We start from the raw sequence: 20955 nt of genomic DNA on the forward strand, positions 1-20955 counted from the left end.
CACTGAGCAAGGCCAGGGATCAAACCCGCAACCTCATGGTTCCTAGTCGGATTCGTTAACCACTGAGCCACGACGGGAACTCCCACAGTGACTCTTGAGACAGAACCCTAATCATGGAAATATCCTGAAGCACTCTGTGCCAGATCTTGTGCTAAGCATGTCCCTACGGATTTATTCCTTTAGACTCACAGGAGTCTGATGAGGTAGGTGCTGTATTATCTTCATTTTAGAGGTGAGGAAACAGAGACTCAGAGAGGTCAAGGGAGCTGCCCAAAGCCACACAGCTAAGAATGAGGAGGATCAGCGTTTGCATCCAGCCTCAAGATAATGAGCATTCTTCTATGTGACCCACTCTGAAGTGGTCGGCTCAGTGAATCAATGTCTCCTGTCTAATCATCCATGAAAAAAAAGGCTTTCTGGAATTTGGTATCAGAAATAGTACCTTTTCTAAAGAACGACCTATTTCCCTTTTACTTAATCTTCCTTTTTGACTAGACTGTAATTTGTCCAAGGCAGGGCTTGTTAATGTTACTCTTGGCATCTGCCCAAATGCCAGGTATTTAATAGGTGCCAGAAAGGAATTCCACTTCCCCTCCCACCCATGGGAAATGGAACCACAGCTGTGACCGCCTACCTTGTGGCAGTTTTCGCATCTAGAGACGGGGTAGGTTTGTAAGGCCGGTCACAGCTGGGGCCTGGGTCTAAGCTGGGTGACTTAGTTATTGGAGGGGCGCTGATCCTGGAGCTCAGGTCCCCACTCAGAAAGTTCTTGGCATAGGAAGCGAGGTTTGGCACGCTGACCACTCGGCTGGGTACTTCCTCCATCTTCTTTTTCTGTTTGTATTAAAGGATAGGCCTGTTAGTGCCACCTCCAAAGAGGTGTTACTGTAAAAAATAACAAACCCAACTAATATCCACGAGAACCAAGTTTGACCTCTGGTCTTGCTCAGTGGGTTAAGGATCCTGCATTGCCATGAGCTGTGGTGTAGATCACAGACGAGGCTTGGGTCTGGCGTTACTGTGGCTTTGGCGTAGGCTAGCAGCTACAGTTCGGATTTGACCCCTAGCCTGGGAACTTCCATATGCTGCATGTGCACCCCTAAAAAGAAAAAAAAAAGTAGATAATGCCAGTCCAATTCAAACTCTATAAGCAAGGAGGCAATTCTTTTATTTATATACTTGCATGTTATTTTTTAATTTTTTTTTTTTTTTTTGTCTTTTTAGGGCCACACCAGCAGCATATGGAGGTTCCCAGGCTAGGGGTCAATTCTGAGCTGTAGCTGCCGGCCAGCGCCACAGCCACAGCAATGCCAGATCAGAGCCGCGTCTGTGACCTACACCACAGCTCACAGCAATGCCGGATCCTTAACCTACTGAGAGAGGCCAGGGATCGAACCCACAACCTCATGGTTAGTAGTCGGGTTCATTAACTGCGGAGCCATGACAGGAACTCCACGTTATTTTTTTAAAGCATTTTTTTCCTCTGATATGCTTTGTGCTCTAAAAAACACATAGGCTCATAATCTCTTATCCAAAACTTCTGGCGACAAATGTAATTTTCAATTTAAAATCTTGCCTTAGATTTTAAAAGACCATATAACACCCCCCAGCAGAAGCTGAGCCCATCTTGCCCTCAAACACATTAATATTTCTGGAGCAAAACTTACATTTTGTCACGATAAGAGGGAGAGATAAGAATTATGAGTTCACATGAATTCTGCTTGAGTCAGGTTTATTGTCCAATGAGTTATTTCAAAAATACAAATATTTTTAGTACTTTTAAGATTTTGTGATAGCAGATGAGAGATTTGGATTTGGATACTCTTAACTGTAATAAATTATATTATTATAATTAATAACAACTGTAACCGTAAATTCCAAACATATAAAAGGAAAAAAAGTTTAAAAGTGAAGGATTCATGCTTTTCTTTCTCTCCTCCCTATCACCCAGATACAGACATTATTAATAGTAACACAATTATTTATAAAAAGTTTGGAAAATGCAAAAGCTCATAAAAGTTAAAAATACTCAATCCTGGAGTTCCCTTCGTGGCTCAGTGGTTAACGAATCCGACTAGGAACCATGAGGTTGCGGGTTCGGTCCCTGCCCTTGCTCAGTGGGTTAACGATCCGGCGTTGCCGTGAGCTGTGGTGTAGGTAATAGACGCGGCTTGGATCCCACGTTGCTGTGGCTCTGGCGTAGGCCGGTGGCTACAGCTCCGATTCAACCCCTAGCCTGGGAACCTCCATATGCCGCGGGAGCGGCCCAAGAAATAGCAACAACAACAACAACAAAAAAAAAAGACAAAAGACAAAAAAAAAATACTCAATCTTTTGGAGTTCCCTTAGTGGCTCAGCAGTTAGTGAACTTGACTAGGATCCATGAGGATGCGGGTTCGATCCCTGGCCTTGCTCAGTGGGTTAAGGATCTGGCCTTGCCATGAGCTGTGGTGTAGGTCGCAGATGCGGCTCGGATCCAGCGTTGCTGTGGCTGTGGTGTAGGCTGGCACCTACAGCTCCGATTTGACCCCTAGCCTGGGAACCTCCATATGCCGCGGGTGCAGCCCTAAAATAGCAAAACAAAAACAAAAAACCCTCAATCCTTCTATCAGATGTAAATCCTGTTTGTTAACACTTTGGACTATTTCCTGTGGGTCTTATTTTCAATGAATATTCCTCTAAATGTATGCCAGCCAATTGATAAATAAACTACCATTATCTCTGAGGAAAACAAAACCAGCAGAATTATATAATGCACTGAAACCAGCAGAACCAATTTACCTTCATAGAAGGGGTCAAATACCCTGGGTGAGGATTGAAAGAGAAAGACCGATTCCGATGGGACATTGCACCGGGGAACGCAGCGTAATGAAATCTTCTCTCCTCCTGGAAAAAAAAAAAAAAACAATACAACTGAGTCTATGTGAGCCTAACCGCATAGCCCCAGGTTTGACTTGAAGGAAAATGCCTTTGCCAGGGCAGAAATCAGAGACGAGAAAAGCCTCAGGGAGGGAGGGGAGGTCAGTGGGAATGAAGAGTGTCTCCCAAAGTCCCCAGAGCTGAATGTCAGACCCTGGGAGCCGGCCTAACAACTTTCAGCCAAAGCATGGAGCACAGGAAGGCTGGGCAAGAGCCTAAAACAACAGTCAAAGTGTCAGGAGACATGGATGTGAGGTACAAGCCATTCTAGGTTTTCCCAAATTCTGCAGGTTAAAAAAAAAAAACCAAACCAATACCAACACCAGGCAGATGCTGGGGGACTTAGGAGTACAGTGATTTTTTTTTTTTTTTGCCACCTTCTTTCCTGTGTTATATTTTTTAAGTGAGTACATTTTTTTTTTAATTTTATACAGGGAAACAATAACCAAGACTCTTTAGTAAGGTGGTTTTATAGTTATCAGGATGAAAGCTTCAGGCACCAGGGACGTGCCAGGCTAAGCTGAATGCCCCTGATGGCCTCACCGTGAGCTGCTTGATGATCTCCTCCCTCTCCTTCAGGCGGGTCTGCAAACGGCCTATGAGCTGAACATCCTCCGGCCTGGACGCCCCCTTCCCTGGCTTCTCTCCGGAATCTTTCAGTCTGTTTCAAGCAGGCATCAGTTAGCCTCCGTGCGGCAAAAGCTCAACCCCAAGGAGGGAGAAAAGACGGACGTGATGAGGCTGCTGCTGTGTGCTTGGCCCGGCCAGCCACTCCCTGGCCATCAAAGGGGAAACCGGGGCCCAGAGAGCTTGCCCAGGGCCACCCAATGAGTTGGTTGCAGAGCCCCAGGTGGAGCCAGGAGCTACACTCCCAGTCTGACTTTTGTCAACTCCCCCAGCGGACTGCAGGGCCCAACCGCCAAAGGTCCGTGTGTGCACAGGGATGTTCACTGGGGCTTCAAGAACCAGGAGGTTTGGGAGAAGAGGCCCGGCAGGAAAATATCCCCACCCCTCGCCGAGGCCAGCAGGTTGTGCTCATGCAGACACATGCCATTTGCCAGCAGGCTGAGAGGACAGCATGGGCTAGTTCCCTCACAGAGCAGCAGGGCAGCCGGAACCCACAGCCCTTTCAGCGTCAAGCTGGAGAAAAATAACCACCGGAGGATGGGGAGAAAGAGGGTGAGAGCTGCAGGTGATCTACTGACGAGTTGATAAGAAGCCAGAACTTTGGGGCGAGATGACTTGGGCTCGAATCCCAGCTCTGCCTTCTTCTAGCTCTGTAACCTTGGGCATAGCATTTCCCCCTTGAACCTCAGTTCCTTCTTTAAAATGGGCATGAAGCTGGGGGGGTGTGAGGACTCCATGAGATAATGCATGCCTGGCACATGATAAGTACCCATTAGATGGGAGCCAGTAAAACCTTCCACTTCGTATTTTGGATTTGCTTTGTATTGGAGACAGTGGAGGACAGTTTTTAAGAGCACAAGTTAAGGGTCACACAGGTGGAGTTCCTGTCGTGGCTCAGCGGAAACAAATCTGACTAGAATCTGACTAAGGACACAGGTTCGATCCCTGGCTTGGCTCAGTGGGTTAAAGACTCAGCATTGCCTGAGCTGTGGTGTAGTTCGCAGATGCAGCTTGGATCTGGTATCGCTGTGGCTGTGGGGTAGGCGGGTAGCTGCAGCTCCAATTGACCTCTAGCCTGGGAACCTCCACATGCCACCAGGGTGGCCCTAAAAAGGAAAAAAAAGGGGGGGGGAGGGGTCAGACAGGTAACATTTAAATTTACTTAGTGCTGCTTGGCCTGGTCTCCCTTTCACTAACCCCATTCAATCCCCCCGTCTCTTCTCAGCAGCGGGAAGTGACCGTTTAAAGGTAAATCAGACCATATGACCTGTGCTCAAAGTCTCGCCAGGGCTTCCCAGTGCATCCCATCCGAACACCCCCGAACCCCTTCCTGCTCGGTGCGGCACCTCCTCCATCCCCCCAGCTCCCTTACTAACCTCAGGTTCTGCCATTCACTCTCCCACTCACTCCACTTAAGCCCTCTGGCTGTGCCATCTCTAAAGCCAGCCCCAGGGCCCTTGTGCTTGCTGTTCTGTCTGCTTGGAACGTTCTTCCTCCAGATGGCTCTCGTTTCCTCATCTCTTTGTTAAAATGTCACCTCCTTGCCCATCCTTGGCACTCTCTAGATGCTCGTCCTGTTTTCCTTCTAGCACTTTCACTACCTGATATGAAGCTAAATATTTATTTTTTTGTTTATTTCTTTGTCAGAATCCCCAGTTAGGATTTGTGAGTGCTACGAGAGCAGTCTTTAAGTCATGCTGTAACTGCAGAGCCTGGAACAGCACAAGGCACACAGTAGGCCCTTAATTAATAGTCGTTGAATGAGTAAATGAGCACATGCACATACGCATGAGGGGCCCTTAGTTTCTTTATCTGTCCATGGCAATAACAGTTTCCACTTTGAAAAACTGCCATGAAGATGAAATGTGAGATGGTGCAAATTAACACAGGGAAATGCTCATTAAAAACTACCTCTGATATGGAGTTCCCATTGTGACTCAGCCGGTTAAGAACCTGACTACTATCCACGAGGACGCAGGTTCAATCCCTGGCCTCGATCAGTGGGTGAAGGATCTGGCGTTGCCATGAGCTGTGGTATAGGTCGAGGACACGACTCAGATCTGGCATTACTGCAGCTGTGCTATAGACCAGCAGCTGCAGCTCCAATTTGACCCTAGCCTGGGAAACTTCATATGCCGCATCTGCAGCCCTAAAAAATAAATGAAGAAAAAGAAAAGAAAAATTTTGATCTGGTGTTGCCGTGAGCTGTGGCGTAGGTCGCAGATGAGGCTTGGATCTGGCATTGCCATGGCTGTGGTGTAAGTCAAAGACATGGCTCAGATCTGACCTCACTGTGGCTGTGGTATAGGCCAGCAGCTGCAGCTCCGATTCAACCCCTAGCCTGGAAACATCCATACACTGTAGATGCAGCCCTAACAACCCCCCACCCCCCGAAGAAAACCACACACACAAAAAACCCAAAACAAAAAACTACCCATAGCCCTGATCTTTCTGATTTCTTCTGAGCATGGGGGTCAAACCAAGCCCAAGAGGCAGTGCTCCTTCCTTACAGATTCCCAGGGCCCTGCCTGAGAAGGGAATGCAGTCTCCTAAAACATCAGGTGACCAACCATCCCAGATTTCCCGGGACTTGATGGGTTTCCTGGAAGTCAGCACTTCCAGCTTTCAGATGGGAGAGTGCTGGGGACACTGGGATGAAGTGGTCCCCCTAACAAAATGATACATCTACCAGTCCCCCCCAACCTGGGGCCACGGCCTCACTCACTCGGTTTCCAGGGCAGCCAGCCGGGCCTGGAGCCGGGCTTGAGCACTGCTGAAATCGGCCACCATGGCCTGCATCTCCTTGCGGTGTTCCTGGCGCAGCAGCTCCAGCTCCCGGGCCCGCTGGGCTTGCTGATCCTCCTCCAGTAGCCTGTGAGGGGCATGAAAGCACGGCTGGGCTTGCCCAGGCTCTAGGGACTGAACCTCTAGGGCACTGGGGTTTTCTCCCCCTCTGCTGGGAGGTCTGCACAATCTGAGGTCAGGACACGGTGGGAAAGAGACCTGGGGTGGAGTCTCTGGGCTGTGGGGTCCAGGATAAACCCAGCTTGTGGGAGCCTTTCCCAGGACCTCCCACCCCAGCATTCCACAAAGGGGAGACCTGAGCACAAAGGGCAGACATCCGGGGGAAGGGGGTGGAGGACAGCTCAGGAGAGGAGTCCCAGAAAACGCTCTGCCCACTTGGGGCAGGCAAGAAGGTCTGGAGTCTGAGATTCTCTATCAGAATTACTGAACACAGGGACGCGAAAGCTGGGAGGCCACTCGTCGAGGGTGGAGAGGCAGGGTGGGAGAGGGATTAGGAGAAGAGCGATTAGAGCCAGGCTGTCCGCGTCCATCCTTGGCTCCCTCATGACTTCCCAGCTGTGTGAACATCAGCAAACTCTGTGTCTCCATCCGACAGGAGCAGCTACCTTGCAGACTTACTACAAGGATGAATCATGTCCATCCATGTCCAGAATAGCCCGTGGCACAAAGCACGTGTTAAATCATCAACTATCATTTTTCTTAACCTTGGGGTGGGGCACACAGGGATCCACAGACCAGCCTCAGGAGTCTGACACCCTCAGAAAGCACATGCATATTTTGGTGGACGTTATCCTTCTCCTGGAGAGGGACCACCTTGGCCAGGGTGGGCTCATGGCTGTTTCTCAGCTGAGCCTCAGACCTGCTTTCACTTGACCTTCATGCCGGGGCCTGGGACATTCCAACACTGAGATGAAATGGACAGGTGCCTCCAAGAGACAAACTACCCATGCTCACTCAAGAAGAAACAAGACGATAACCTGAAAAGTCCTTTATGTATTAATAAAATTCAGTTTGTAGTTATGAACCTCCCAGCAATGGAAAAAAAAGCTCTGAATTCAGGACTGATCACAGGCTGTTCAACCTGGATTAGGAAATAAAAGTTACCACCACAATTTACCGAAAATTTGCATGTTTCATTGTATCTTATAACAGCCCTGAGAGCAGGCCATGACTTCTACTTTTTATGGGTAAGGGCGCAGTCTTGGAGAGGTTGGTTAGTGCCCAAGGTCACACGGCTAGTTAAGAGTTTGAGAGTCTTGAACTATTCCACTGCACTGTCTCCCTAAGGCTGGTTTTGAGGATACTTTTGTCATCATTAGGTTTGAGACCATAAGGTCCCTGATCTGTACATTAATAGCGTGACCTGTCTCTATTTCACGGCACATCCTCTGCTGTTTTGAGATCCAGAATTCCTAGACCACTGACACTTTCCATGGGTCAAAGGAGTAACGTCTTTTCTTTGGGGAGATGCTGAGAGAGCGACCCAATCTTAGATCCCAGAGGTTCACCTAGGAGCAGTGGGGGGGAGGGAGGGAGCAAGGGAGGGAGGAAGGGAAGCTCCACCTGCGCTGGTCTCGGAGCTGCAGCGCCTCCTGCTGGTGCTGCTCCACCTCCGCCTGCAGCCGCTGCACGGCCTCCTTGAGCTGGGAGTTCTCCTCCCAGAGGCCACATCCGTCGCCGGGCTCCTGTTCCACGGCGCCCTTGCCTTTGGGGGGAGCTTCCTGGCCCGGGCAGCCTCCTTCCTGGGGAGAAAGCAGTCACAAGAGCCGTTTGCAGGGGGCACAGTGGCAGACAAGGGCCACAGACGTGCTGCAGCCACGTCCCAGCTGGTGCTCAGCCAGCCTGGAGCCCAAATCAGGCTCCTGATTCTAGAGCCCACATTTAGTCTCTTAAAGTTTTCTGCTTTGAGAGCTGACAAAACCCAGCCTTCAAAGAGTCTAATTATGCTGATGAGCCAAGAATGTGGCTCAAAACAAGCCCAACACTCCACCTGTGTGGAGTGATCAGGGGAAGGTCTCTTGTGTCTCTTATTTACAAGGACACTCATCTCACTGTGAGGGCCTCACCCCCATAACCTAATTACCCCCAAAGGTCTTGTTTCCAAATTCCATCACAGTGATGATGAGGGCTTCAGTGTGTGAACTTGGGGTGACCCAACTCAGTCCGCAGCACCACAGAGGGCAGAGGAAGGGGAGAGTGAATATTGGCTGAACAGTGAGTCTGGGTACATCCCAACACCACTTCTTCTTCTTTTTTTCTTTTTCTTTTTAGGGCCACACCTGCGGCATATGAAGTTCCCAGGCTAGGGGTCCAATCAGAGCTGCAGTTGCCGGCTTACACCACAGCCACAGCAACACCAGGTCCCAAGCCTCGTCTATGATCTACACCACAGTTCATGGCAATGCCGGATCCTTAACCTACTGAGCGAGGCCAGGGATCAAAGCTGCATCCTCATGGACACTAGCAGGCATTCCTTACTGGTAAGACACAACGGGAACTCCTATGTCTTCTGAGAAATCATTCTAGCTGACTGAGGCTCCTAGCTATAATCCACTGCCCACATTTGTCCTTGCCTGGCTCTTTAGCTACGGTGCCCTCCACACCCAATCATTCCTGCCTCACTGACACCTTCTCGACCCCTCAGAGGAGAAGACACGAGCTTCCCCTTCTCTGAGAGTCAGGTCCTGTCTGCGTTGAGATTAGACACAATGCTTGTTTCCTCCACCAGTCCAGGACCTGTTCCAGGAAAGAGCCCTCTCCTCTTCATCTTCCCAATCCTACAGCACCTAGGAGAGTGGCTGGGATTCAGTAGGTGCCAAATGAATGCTTGCTCTGCCCTGAATGATCCCTGAACGTCAATGGTTCAGACAGAAATTCAAAGATTGACTTATTTAAATGGGGTCAGGGTTAATCCCTGATCAGTGAATGAAGCAGTTTTCAAGTCCACACAAACGTGTCTGAAGCTCTCTGTGCATGTGTTCATTCCACACAAAGACGAAACAGCTTTGCACAGGGAGCAGGTTGGCCCTGGCATCTGTGTGGTGTGGGACGCCCTGGGGCACTACCTGCCACTCACACATGCAGGACCCACAAGAGCACGGGTAAGGTCCCGTAGAGCCACTCTTGACAATGGGAGAGAGAAGCTGCAGAATAAAAGCATCCCCCTGCATCCTTGGCTGGCACAGATTTGAGGATTATTGCAGGGAGCTCCTCGGGGGGTCCCAGCAGATAGAACATCCTTGGGAAAGCATCCTTCTATTGCCCACCCTTCCACTCCTGCGGCCTGGGGCTGATCCTCCTTGGGATACATGCCTTCTCTGCAGGTGATACACCCAAGGCCTGGCGGTTCCTCCTGGAGGGTTCAGGGCTTCCCTCCAGTGAAGCGGAGGTGAGGGCTGGCACGTGGATGACCAGGTGTCATCTTGTCCACAACCCTCAGGTGGGCCTGGCATTCATGGCAGAGGGATTCTCTGTCCCCTTCCACAGAAAAATAAGATGCTGCCCTTAAAACTTGTTTTTGCTTTTCAAAGATGGGAGCCTGCAGGCTCATCAAGGTACCCCCAAGCCTGTGGCAGAAGAGGGTCTCCCCACTTCAGACAGGGAGTGAGTGAGCAGCCGGAGCCACTCCTTGATGCTCCGAGAAGGGTGTGGCCTGGGCAGGGTAGGGGCGCTGACCTCTCCGGTGGTGTGGCCCTCGCTGTCCCCTGGATCCTGGGTGATGGCCTGCCGCCTGCCCATGCTGCCTGGGGCCCTCCGCTCAGCCTGCAGCATCTCCAAGTCTTTCTGGTGCTCAGAGCAGGCAGCCCGCTGCTCCGACAGCTCCTGCCTCAGGGACTCTGTAGAAGGAAGAGCAGAGGAAGGTCAGGGGCGCGGTGAGGCTAACATCTCTTCTGCAGGGACCAAAGTCTCTAGCTGCCGAAGGCACTGGTTCCACCTCCCCGAACTTACTTATGGCAAGAGAACAGTAGCAACAATACCATGTAGAGGGCACCAAATGTGCTAAACCCTTGAACACTGTTTTCACTTAAGCCCTACAACCACCCCACCCAGTATTATCCCTCCTACTTTATCATGAGGGAATAGAGCTTCAGAGAGGCTGAGTAAGCAGCCCAGAGCCACACAGCTAGGAGGCAACAGATCAGGATTCGACACTCCCCAGGGGACCACCTGCTTAGCCACTGTTGCCTTGGTTACGATGGGTGGCAGATCAGGGTGGGCCATCCTGAACCCAGAGCTGAACCCTAGGGCAACACCTGGCCTCGGCACCAAATCAGAAAACCAAGAAGAACAGGGAATTAACAAATGACCCAGTGGCCTCTTCTAGGGGTGTGGTTCTCACATCGGAAATGTTGACACTATTGCCAACTTGTATGGAGATAAAACATTCATAGGTTCTCCCGCTCATGGACGTGAGGTCTGGGCTGGACTGTGGCAGCTGGAGATGGCACGTCATCCCAGCGGTATCGTGATGAAAGCCACCCAGGAGAAATGTACATGCTCTCTGCAACTCAGGGACCGGGGCAGCCAGAAACTCCAATTTCGCCTCTGAGAAAGGTAGGTGATTTCTGAGAGTGTAACACTTCCCAGTATGTGCTCAAAAGGCAAAGAAAACAATCATTTCAAAAAGAATATTTTCTGATAGACACTATTCAGTGAGCTATTAATTTTTAAAGAGAGGATGATTTTCAAGTGCTAGTAAATGTGATACTTGATTTTCTATTATGGACTTCTGAGACTTTATATTTTATCTATTGCAAATTACTTTTGAAACATTGTTCCAATAATCCTATAAGCCATAAGATACCCAGTACAGGCCTTAATATGGAGCAAGTACTCAACGTATATTTGTAAAATAAATAAATGATGCTTAGACTGGGAATTAATGATACTGTGAAAGTGTATCAGTTGTAAAAGATTTCCCATAAAGTTTTTAAGCTTCTCTGAAAGGGAAAGTATTGAAGCACATATACAACTTCATGTATTCTGATGCTACCATGTTGAAAAATTTACATCATCATCTTCCTGCCTCTCTAGGATTTTAATAGAGTAATTTCTACAGCTTCTTATTTAAAAAAGTCCAAACATAATCCAATTTCTGAAATCCTTTATCACAGAAATGTGTGTAATAAAACCCTTTAGCAAAGCATGTACAGAGGGTCCATTCATTACCTGCCTCGTGCTTCTCATACTTTCCCACCATCTATCTACCCATTCAACCATCCATTCATCCACCATCTACACACCCATCCATTTACACATCTGTTCATCCATCCACCCATCCATCCATCCATCCATCCATCTACATATCCACCTATCTACCTATCTGCCCATCTATCCATCCAGCAATCCATCAATCCATCGATCCAGCCATCTATACACCCATCCATCCATGCATCCATCATGCACACATCCATCCATCTTTCCACTCATCTACACACCTGTCCATTTACCTAGCCACCCATCTATCCATTTGCCCGCCCATCCATCCATCCATTTATGCATCTACATACCCATCCATCCATCTACCCACCTGCCCATCCACCTATACATCCAGCATGTCTGAGTCCCCAACCCAGTTTGTCAGGCAATCTGGTGGACACTCGCTCTCCTTGCCCCTCACACACTGACTTGTACTGTAGGTGAGGTGTGTCTCACACAGATGGTGGAATAGGAGTAAGTGGGAGCAGGAATTTCTAATATCACCCGGTCATGGTCCATGCTCCCAATGCCACCCACAAAGTCTACAATTTGCTATCATTATTCTAGAGTCCACAAAGCACCCCAGTATGTCCCCAGGGTCCTTCCTAAATCTTTCATCCAGGTAAGGACCCAGCTGCTGTGGGATCAGAGGGGTCAGGGAAGGGACAGCAGGGACAGGAGCTGTGGGGCGCTGGAATCTCCAGGGGTATCCAGCCTGATTTGAACCCAAGGAGTCTCATTCCTGAACATGTGGTGCAACCTGGAGTTTATCTTGTGTGATGCGTTTCCTTCAGCTGCTGCTCACTTTGGCATTTCCCACATGGCCACCTCCATTCCAGGGGGGCTGCTAACTGGGACATCTCTTTCCTGCTCCCCACACCACTTCCTCCAGAAATGGGCAGGGTTGACGTGCTGATGCGCAGTGAACAAGATGTACCGTCTAATGAAAACTCAACCGGGCAGCAGGTAGAGCGCATTCACCTACAGAACTGAAGAAACTGCTCTTCCCAGAATTCTCTTAAGGAGAGCCCTGTCTGGGTTTAAAAAAAATTTTTAAAGGCCAATATGGCCTTTAATGCGAGGCACCTGTCTTGCTCTGAAGAGGGAGAAAGAAGATGAGAGTAAAGGAGAAAATGAGGGAGAGAGATGACCTACGGAATAGGAGAGAGGCCCCTAGAGTCAGCCGTGTGGTATGAGAATACCCGGAAACAATAACGGTGAACATGCACGTAACATTTACTGGGTCCCAGGCTCTAGTCTAGGGACTTCCTACGCACCTGCATAATTCTAACAGCCCAGTGAGGTGGACACTATGACTATTTCCATTCCACGGATGAGCAACGGAGTCACAGAGCAGTTAAGCAACTTGCCCAAGGTCACACAGCTAGTGAGCACCGGAGCTGGGCTGCAAGCCCAGGCAATTTGGCTCTGGAGATCTTGGCTGCCTCTGGAAACTTCCAGAATGCTTCGTGTGACAGGTTTTTTTTTGCTATGGAAACTGAAGAGGAGGTGAGTTTTGTGCTGGGGATACTATGGGGGCAGGGAAAGGAGGCAGAGGAAACTGTAAGAGCCTGGGAGCCTAAGTCCCCAAGTCTGCAGACATTGTCAGGACAGAAAAGAAAGTCTGAGGCCGTGTCACAAAACTCTCAGGAAGGCTCAGCGATCAGGCTTATGATCAGTGACCATGACAATGATGGTGATAATGATACACGCTCCGGGCTCATGTTACAAGCTAAGCCTTTTATATTAATCTCATCAAATGCATACCACCCCGCTATGATGTAGGCACAAGTGCAACTCTGTTTTGCAGAAAAGGAAAATGAGGCTGAGAGTGCCCTGCCCCATATTCCTCAGCTGCCCCTCGTTTCTGCACATGGGCCCTGGCCTGTGCATGGCTGGCTGTGTACCTAGCAGCAGCGCCTGCTGAGCCTGCATCCTCTCCAGCGCCCCCTGGAGCTCTTGCCGTGCCTTCTCCTCCAAGGCCTGCAGCTCCAGCCGATGTGCTTGGTGCTGGATCTGGAGGCTGTGGCTGGATTCCTTCTTCAAGCGCTCCTCTGTGGCCTGTGGGCAAAAGTGGGAGGAGGGGGGCATGACAGTGGGCACAGAGGGGGAGACCTGTCCCCTCTGCCTAGCTCTTCCTCTGTGTCAGGCCCCCCTGGGTACTCGCCACTCCCCAGGGGAGGGCTCATCAGACTACAGCAGATGCTCCCCCACCTGCCTGGGATGACAGCAATGGCTTGGCCACAGCAGCCATTTTGTGCTATGTAAACCTAACTCCTGTTCACAGCTGATTGAACCAGGGTGCACGCCTGTTTCAAACCGAGCCAATCATTGAGGATTTGGTGCTAGGAGGTCGGGGAGGGAGAAAGCAAGCAAGAGAGACACACAGGACTAGGAAAAAAACAAACAAAAAAACAGATTCTCCCCTAGAGCTTTTGGAAGGGGCCATGCCAACACCTTGACTTCTGACCTCCAGAAGTGTTAGATAACAATTTTCTTGTGTTCAGCCACCAAGTTTGTGGTAATCTGTTACAGCAGCCATAAGAAACTAATACCTTCTATTTTTGCAACAGAAAATGCCAATTAACAGGTACCACTTTTTAGGGGAGGAAACTGAGGCTGGGAGAGAGGAACTAGCTTTCCCAAGGTCACACAGAAAAGATGCAGGATCAGGAAGAAACAAGCTCAGAAAGGTGAAGTGCCCTGAGTAAAGAGTGGTAGCGGTGGAGGCAGGATTGTGACCCATGGGCGGGGGAGTCCAGGGCCCCCCAAGCCCTCACGCAGCCTTTGGGAACTACAAGACATAGCACTGCACCAAATGCTGAGGCTCCTGATACGGGTGAGCAGAGGAGACAGCTACCTTGCTTTGCTCTTCCTTCAGCAAATGGGGAGAAAGAGTCTCATTCCTCCCATGGAAAACTCAAGCATCCCCTGGGGAGTTTAATAAGACAGAAAAGTCTTGCTTTTTTTTTTTTTGTCTTTTTAGGGCCACACCTGCAGTATATGGAGGTTCCCAGGCTATGGGTCTAATCAGAGCTGTTGCTGCTGGCCTATGTCAGAGCCATAGCAATGCCAGATCCAAGCCGTGTCTGCAACCTACACCACAGCTCACGGCCACACGGGATCCTTAACGCCACTCAGTAAGGCCAGGGATCGAACCCGCAACTTCATGGTTCCTAGTCAGATTCGTTTCCACTGCGCCACAATGGGAACTTCAAGAAAAGTCTTGCATTTTTTCATACTCTCTGATACTCTCCTTGCACTTGTTGCAAGCCTCAGAGAACTCCAACTGGTGACATTTTTATCCCCAAGGAAACGGGAATAAAGGGATTGAAGCAAAGGTTTTAAAAAGATGGAGCTGAACTATTTGTGACTTGGCCTCTTCAGATGAGCCCTGCCTGCTCGGAAGCCCTTGACAGTGAAGGACCACACAAGGTTTAGTGGCCAGACTTTATATTAAGTCAGACGCTCATCCTTGGTGAATTGCTCCAGCCTCTTGTTGTTTGTCTTGCTCTGGTCTGAGGCCTCCTAAGGCCTCACCCCCAACCTCTCCACGCTCCATTCTATATAAAGTCTCCTTTCCTTGTGCTCCCCACATATGGGGCAGCTATGCTGTGGCTCAGACTCACGGAATTAGAGCAACCTGTTTGAGCGCCTGCCTTTCCCCCAGCGGTGAGCTCCACAAAAGCAGATGGTGTTATCTCCGGAGCTCGCCACGACAGGAGCTCAAAATGCTCAATAAATACCTGCAGAGGGAGTTCCCGTCGTGGCTATGACGGAAGTGAATCTGATTAGTAACCATGAAGACACAGGTTCCATCCCTAGCCTCCCTCAGTGGGTTAAGGATTTGGCCTTGTCGTGAGCTGCGGAGTAGGTTGCAGATGAGGCTCAGATCTGACGTTTCTGTGGCTGTGGGGTAGGCTGGTGGCTACAGCTCCAATCCAATCCCTAGCCTGGGAACCTGCATATGCCACAGGTGTAGCCCTAAAAAGCAACCCGCAGAATCAATGAGTGAATAAGAAGAGTGGATTGCTTGATTTATTTTGTCTTTTAAATTATTTATTTATGTATTTTTGTCTTTTGTCACTACCACTGAGCCACAAAGGGAGCTCCAAGAGGGGATCTTTTAAAAACTGAGTTCTGCTATGCTGAGTGTTTGTGCCCCTATACCTCCCTCTACCAAAATTCAGACGTTGATGCTATTAGGAGGTGGGGCCTTTGGGAGGTGCTTCGGTCATGAGGGTGGAGTCCTCATGAATGGGATTAGTGTCCTTATACAAGAGACCCCAGAGAGAGCCCCCTTTCCCCTCTGCCACGTGAGGCTGCAGTGAGAAGATGCCCATCTATGAGCCAGGAAGTGGGCTCTCAATAGACCCCGAATCTGTTGGTGTCTTGGTCTTGGATTTCCAGCCTCCAGAACTGTGGGAAATCAATTTATGTTGTTTATAAGCCACTTAGCCTTTATTATTCTGTAAGAGCTGCCCGAACAGACTAGGACAAGCTCCTACTCAGCCAGGCACTGTTCTAAGGGCTTTACATGGATTATCTCTTTTGATGCCCTCAACGGTCCTATAGGGTACATACCATTTGCTGTCTTTTTATGACTGAGGAACCTGAGGTGCAAGGAAGCCTAAGCTCCTATTCCACGATTTGAACCCAGGCATCCCGCTCTTAATCACTATCCTGTATTAGGCATGACCCTAGGTCTGCTATCTCAGAGGAGAACTGCATCCTGACTCTCTGGTCTCATCTTGGAACCATCCCGTGAAGACTGGAGCCAGCGATGAAGACCCCGTGCGTGTGGTGCCAGGGTCACCAGGGACTGGGGCTCGGAACTGCAGGGTAACCCGAGTGGGCAGGGCACCCTCTCCCACCCCCACAGCCAGGCCTCAGATCCTCCTTCTCCAATCGATCGGAGCCCCTGGAGCTCCTCCCCTGCAGGTGGGCCAGGCCCCTGGGCTTCCTCTGCCTCCTGCAGGGGACTGAGGTCTACAGCCCAGAGGGCAAAGCTCAGGCCAATGCAGAGGCCAGCATGACCCAGCAGCTAATAACCTGGGAATCTAGGCAGCCTGAGCGCTTGGAAACTGCAAGGCACGTTGGAAAAACATTTCAGAGAGTGAAAGAAGAAAGGGAACTCACAGCTTCCGAATACCTACTAAGTGCCAGCAGGCCACATGCATCGTCTCATTTCTTTTTTCTTTTCTTTTTGTAGGGCCACAACCATGGCATATGAGAGTTCCCAGGCGAGGGGTCGAATTGGACCTGCAGCTGCCAGCCTATGCCATAGCCACTACGGTACCAGATCAGAGCCAATCTTCAACCTACGTATTTCATAATTCAGCGTCTCTCTGGTTTAGTTTATCCAGGGATTTGTCCCCCTGCCCCCATCTCTTGTCCTTAAATAAGAGAGGGGTAACTGCTTGACTGTGCTGAGTGAGCTGGGAATCTGGGCTGCTGGGAGAGTCACCCCCACCTTCTCAGCCACTCCTGCCTTCTGTCTAACCGGTGACTCCAATTCCTAGCTTCTCTGAGCTCTGTTTTCAGCGTGGTTCTCATCATTCTCTGTCTTCGGGCACTTTGGTTTGAGCTTCTCTGCTATGCAAGGTCATATACTTTGTGCCCTGTCCTCACGTGTGGTGGTTCAAGGACACAGATGTCTCCCAGCTTCATCTGAACACAAAGGGCCTCTGCTGTGTGTCTTTATTGCTTTTTAGAGCGTCTTCAATAGGAAAGAATTCAAGAATATGCTGCCACCTTGAAAACCAGAAATCCCATGTTTTTTTTTTTCACTCAATCATCTTGACATCTCCATGAAGCAGGTATCAATACCCCCAATTTATAGAAGGGAAATTACACTTGAGACTTTAATTCAGTGAGACCCATACATTGCTGCTATGAGCTGGGAGAGGATTCAGTGATGAACAGGTAGAGATGGTTCCTGGCCTTGAGAAGCTTCCAGTTTGGCGGATTTGATGGTATAAAAGAAGGAATTAGTTAGTGAAGCCTGATGTGACAGAGATAGAACAGGGTGTTGTCTGTGGCAGTCACAGTAGGAGCCTCGTCCAGAGAGAGCGGGGAGGGAAGGACTGAGAAAACAGAAGGTAGAGGCGACAGGCGCAACGTGCTTGAACCTCCCTGCTGATTACTCGTGGCCACGGGCTTGACCATCTCATCGCTGCTTTCCAAACCCTTCAGGTCTTTTCCACTGAGCTTGCCTTTCTTTTTTTTTTCTTTTTTCTTTGTCTTTTTAGAGCCGCGCCCACGGCATATGGAGGTTCCCAGGCTAGGGGTCAAATTGGAGCTGTAGCTGCTGGCCTATGCCAAAGCCACAGCAACTCGGGTTCCAAGCCTTGTCTGCAGCCAACACCACAGTTCATGGCAATGCACTGAACCCACCTAGCAAGGCCAGGGATGGAACCTGCATCGTCATGGATACTAGTCAGATTTGTTTCCACTGAGCCACGACGGGAACTCCTGAGCTCGTCTTTCTCATCATTGGGTTGCCCTTCCCTTTTTTAAGCCTGGCTTCTCAGCACTCATCATGCCAGAGATTGCCAGAGTCCTGAAAGAAAATCCTTCTTACCCTATCAAGGTCACATGCAGCTGGGGAAAAGCAGTACCAGAAGCTCAACAGATCTGAGTCTGAATCCTTGCCACTTGCTAGCTGTGTGACCCAAGCAAGTTATAGAACCTCTCAGAGCCTCTTTCCCCATCCAGAAAAAAAGGACTATGATAACCATGATGATAAGACGATTGTGAGGACCGGAAATAACGTAAAAGCTACCACAGCAGGTGCTAGCGCGCGACTGCTCAGGGATGGTGGAGTCACCACTAGCATCCTTACCTTGAGTTCCTGGTTTTTGGCTTTCTCAAGCACGCGGAGGGCTCGCTGGTGGGAAGCCTCGAGCTGAGCTCTCGCAGCCTGGTTCTGCTGAACCGTCTCCTGGAGCTCGCGCTGCAGCTGCTCTCGCTCTTGGTCTGAGAGCTGCTTGAGTTCCCGCAGGTCCTCCCGGTAGCTGCTGGCGCACTGCTCCAGAGCCTGCTGCATCTGAGAGACCTGCCCACCAGGGCATCCTGCCCTCAGGCCTGGCCCCTCTCCCTGCTGGGGATTTTCTTTAGACATTAAAGCTTTCTTTTCTTTTCTTTTCTTTTTCTTTACTTGTCTTTCTTTCTTTATTTTGCTTTTTAGGGACACACCAGAGGCATACGGAGGTTCCCGGGCTAGGGGTCGTTCAGAGCTGTAGCTGCTGGCCTACACCACAGCCACAGCAACGCAGGATCTGAGCCGTATCTGGAACCTACACCACAGCTCATGTCAACGCTGGATCATTAACCCACTGAGCAAGGCCAGGGATCGAACCCGCAACCTCATAGTTACTAGTCGGATTCATTTCCACTGTGCCACAATGGGAACTCCTAGAAATAAAAGCTTTCCGAATGGCTCTGCAGCCCAGCTGAGCCTTCTCTCTCCCTGGGAACTCTGAGAGGGTGGGAGCTGCAAGTCTTAAGCAACTGAGAAAGGCCGCCCTCCTGGCGCTTTCTCCGCTAGAGCCACAGATGCCAGGGAAGAAGGGCTGGGACATATGCTATACAAGAAAAATCAAGAGGGAGACCAGAAAACCCTCCAGACATCTATACGGCAGCCTCCCTTGTGTGCCCCGAGTGCCCAAACTCGCTTTCTTTCTTCTTTTTGTTTTTGCTTTTTAGGGCCACACCCATGGCTTATGGAGGTTCCCAGGCTAGAGGTTGAATTGGAGCTGCAGCTGCCAGCCTGCCCTACAGCCACAGCCACGCCAGATCCAAGCCACGCCTGCAACCTACACCACAGTTCACAGCAATGTCAGATCCTTAACCCACTGAGTGAGGCCAGGGATCGAAGCTGAATCCTCATGGGTCCTAGTCAGATTTGTTGTCGCTGAGCCATGATGAGAACTCCCCAAATCTCGCCTTCTTTATGGAAGCTCTCCCTGCCAACTCCATCTGGCATTAAACCCATCATCATCACCAGGTAGCCTCCCAGTCTCCTTTATCCTGCTCCGCTCTTCCTTTTTCCCGAAGCATTTAACATCTTCTAATAAACCATGTGCTTTGCTTAGGTCTTATATCTAGTATTTACTGTCTGTACCCACCTTCTCTGCTAAAATACAAGTTGCTGCAGGACTTTGGTTTGTTCACTGAAGGTATCCAAGCCCCTAGGAGAGTTCCTGGCTCATACCAGGTGCTCATGAATCACAGGAGGTGTTGAATGAATGAACAAACGGAACCAAGAATTCCATCTCACCCGGGCCTGGGAATTCCCCCCAGCTTGGGATGGGAATCAGGCCCTGTATGCATTTTCATCTGCAAGGATGAGGAAGAGGCAGGGTTTCACAGGGCATGAGGGCACCTCCCCACCGCAGCTGTCCCTCTACCTGGGCTTGTAGTCTGGTTTTCTGGCTCTGCCACTCCTCCTGCAGACACTCAAGGTCCAGTGTCTTCTCCTTCGGCAAAGGGCCCAGTGGAGGCTGCAGGTCACCTCCCTCTTTGAGGGGCACTTCGATCCTTTGAAGAGATGGAGGCCAAAATCACCAAAGCTCCTAGGCTGGAAATGACACGACCACCCTGATAACATCTCAGCCATTCGGGATAAGAGGAAGGAGCTTCTAAGGCGGCTAGTGGGATGAGAGACATCTTACTTGCATTTTAAAAAGCAGAGTTCCCATTGTGGCTCAGCAGGTTAAGAACCTGACTAGTTAAGAACCCATAAGGATGAGGGTTCAACCCCTGGCCTCACTCAGTGGGTTAAGGACACGGTGTTGCCATGAGCTGCAGCGTAGGTTGAAGATGCAGCTCGGATCTGGTCTTGCTGTGGTTGTGGCATAAGCCAGCAGCTGCAACTCCAATTCAGCCCTTAGTCCGGGAACTTCCATATGCTGCAGGTGCTGCCTTAAAAGAAAAAAATGAAATTGAAAAAAAAAAAAAAGGCAGTGTGACAAATCCTCAGTGCTCTTGAACTTGGGATATTTTCAAGATTCAACTAGAACCACCCAATATGTGTTTTAGGGGGGTGCTTAATAAATGATGAACTGTCCAAATGACTGAGAGCTCAGAGTTACACACATGGTGTCCTTGGGGCTTCAAAAGGAGAGGTCTCTCATGGTCTAATTTCACAGCTCTTCCTTCATATGGAAGAAAATGAGACAAGGATGCTTTACTTGAATAGAGTACTTTACCTTTTTCAAAGCACATTCAGGCTTTTACTGGCTGTTCCCAAGTATAACTAGGAGGATGACACATGGCCTTTATGTGTATGCGGCAGGAGTAAGACGATGCTGCTTTAAAGCTACTGTAATTTCTTCATTCTAGAAGAGATGCTGACAAATATTTTTGGACGAGACTTTGCGGTACCCCGTCCTAAGGTTTTAA

General features: G+C 49.8%; 1 protein-coding gene across 1 annotated transcript in view; it reads right to left on the bottom strand.

The window, feature by feature from the left end:
- Positions 1-20955, bottom strand: part of FAM184B (family with sequence similarity 184 member B) — a 105026-nt gene that overhangs the window by 2773 nt on the left and 81298 nt on the right. The window contains 9 exon segments of the mRNA XM_047798452.1: positions 635-834; positions 2782-2886; positions 3463-3580; positions 6272-6418; positions 7915-8093; positions 10027-10187; positions 13458-13611; positions 18395-18607; positions 19962-20091. Coding sequence (XP_047654408.1) covers positions 635-834; positions 2782-2886; positions 3463-3580; positions 6272-6418; positions 7915-8093; positions 10027-10187; positions 13458-13611; positions 18395-18607; positions 19962-20091 — 1407 coding nt within the window.

Source organism: Phacochoerus africanus, chromosome 10 (genome assembly GCF_016906955.1).
Source record: "Phacochoerus africanus isolate WHEZ1 chromosome 10, ROS_Pafr_v1, whole genome shotgun sequence".
NCBI classification, from domain to species: Eukaryota; Metazoa; Chordata; class Mammalia; order Artiodactyla; family Suidae; genus Phacochoerus; species Phacochoerus africanus.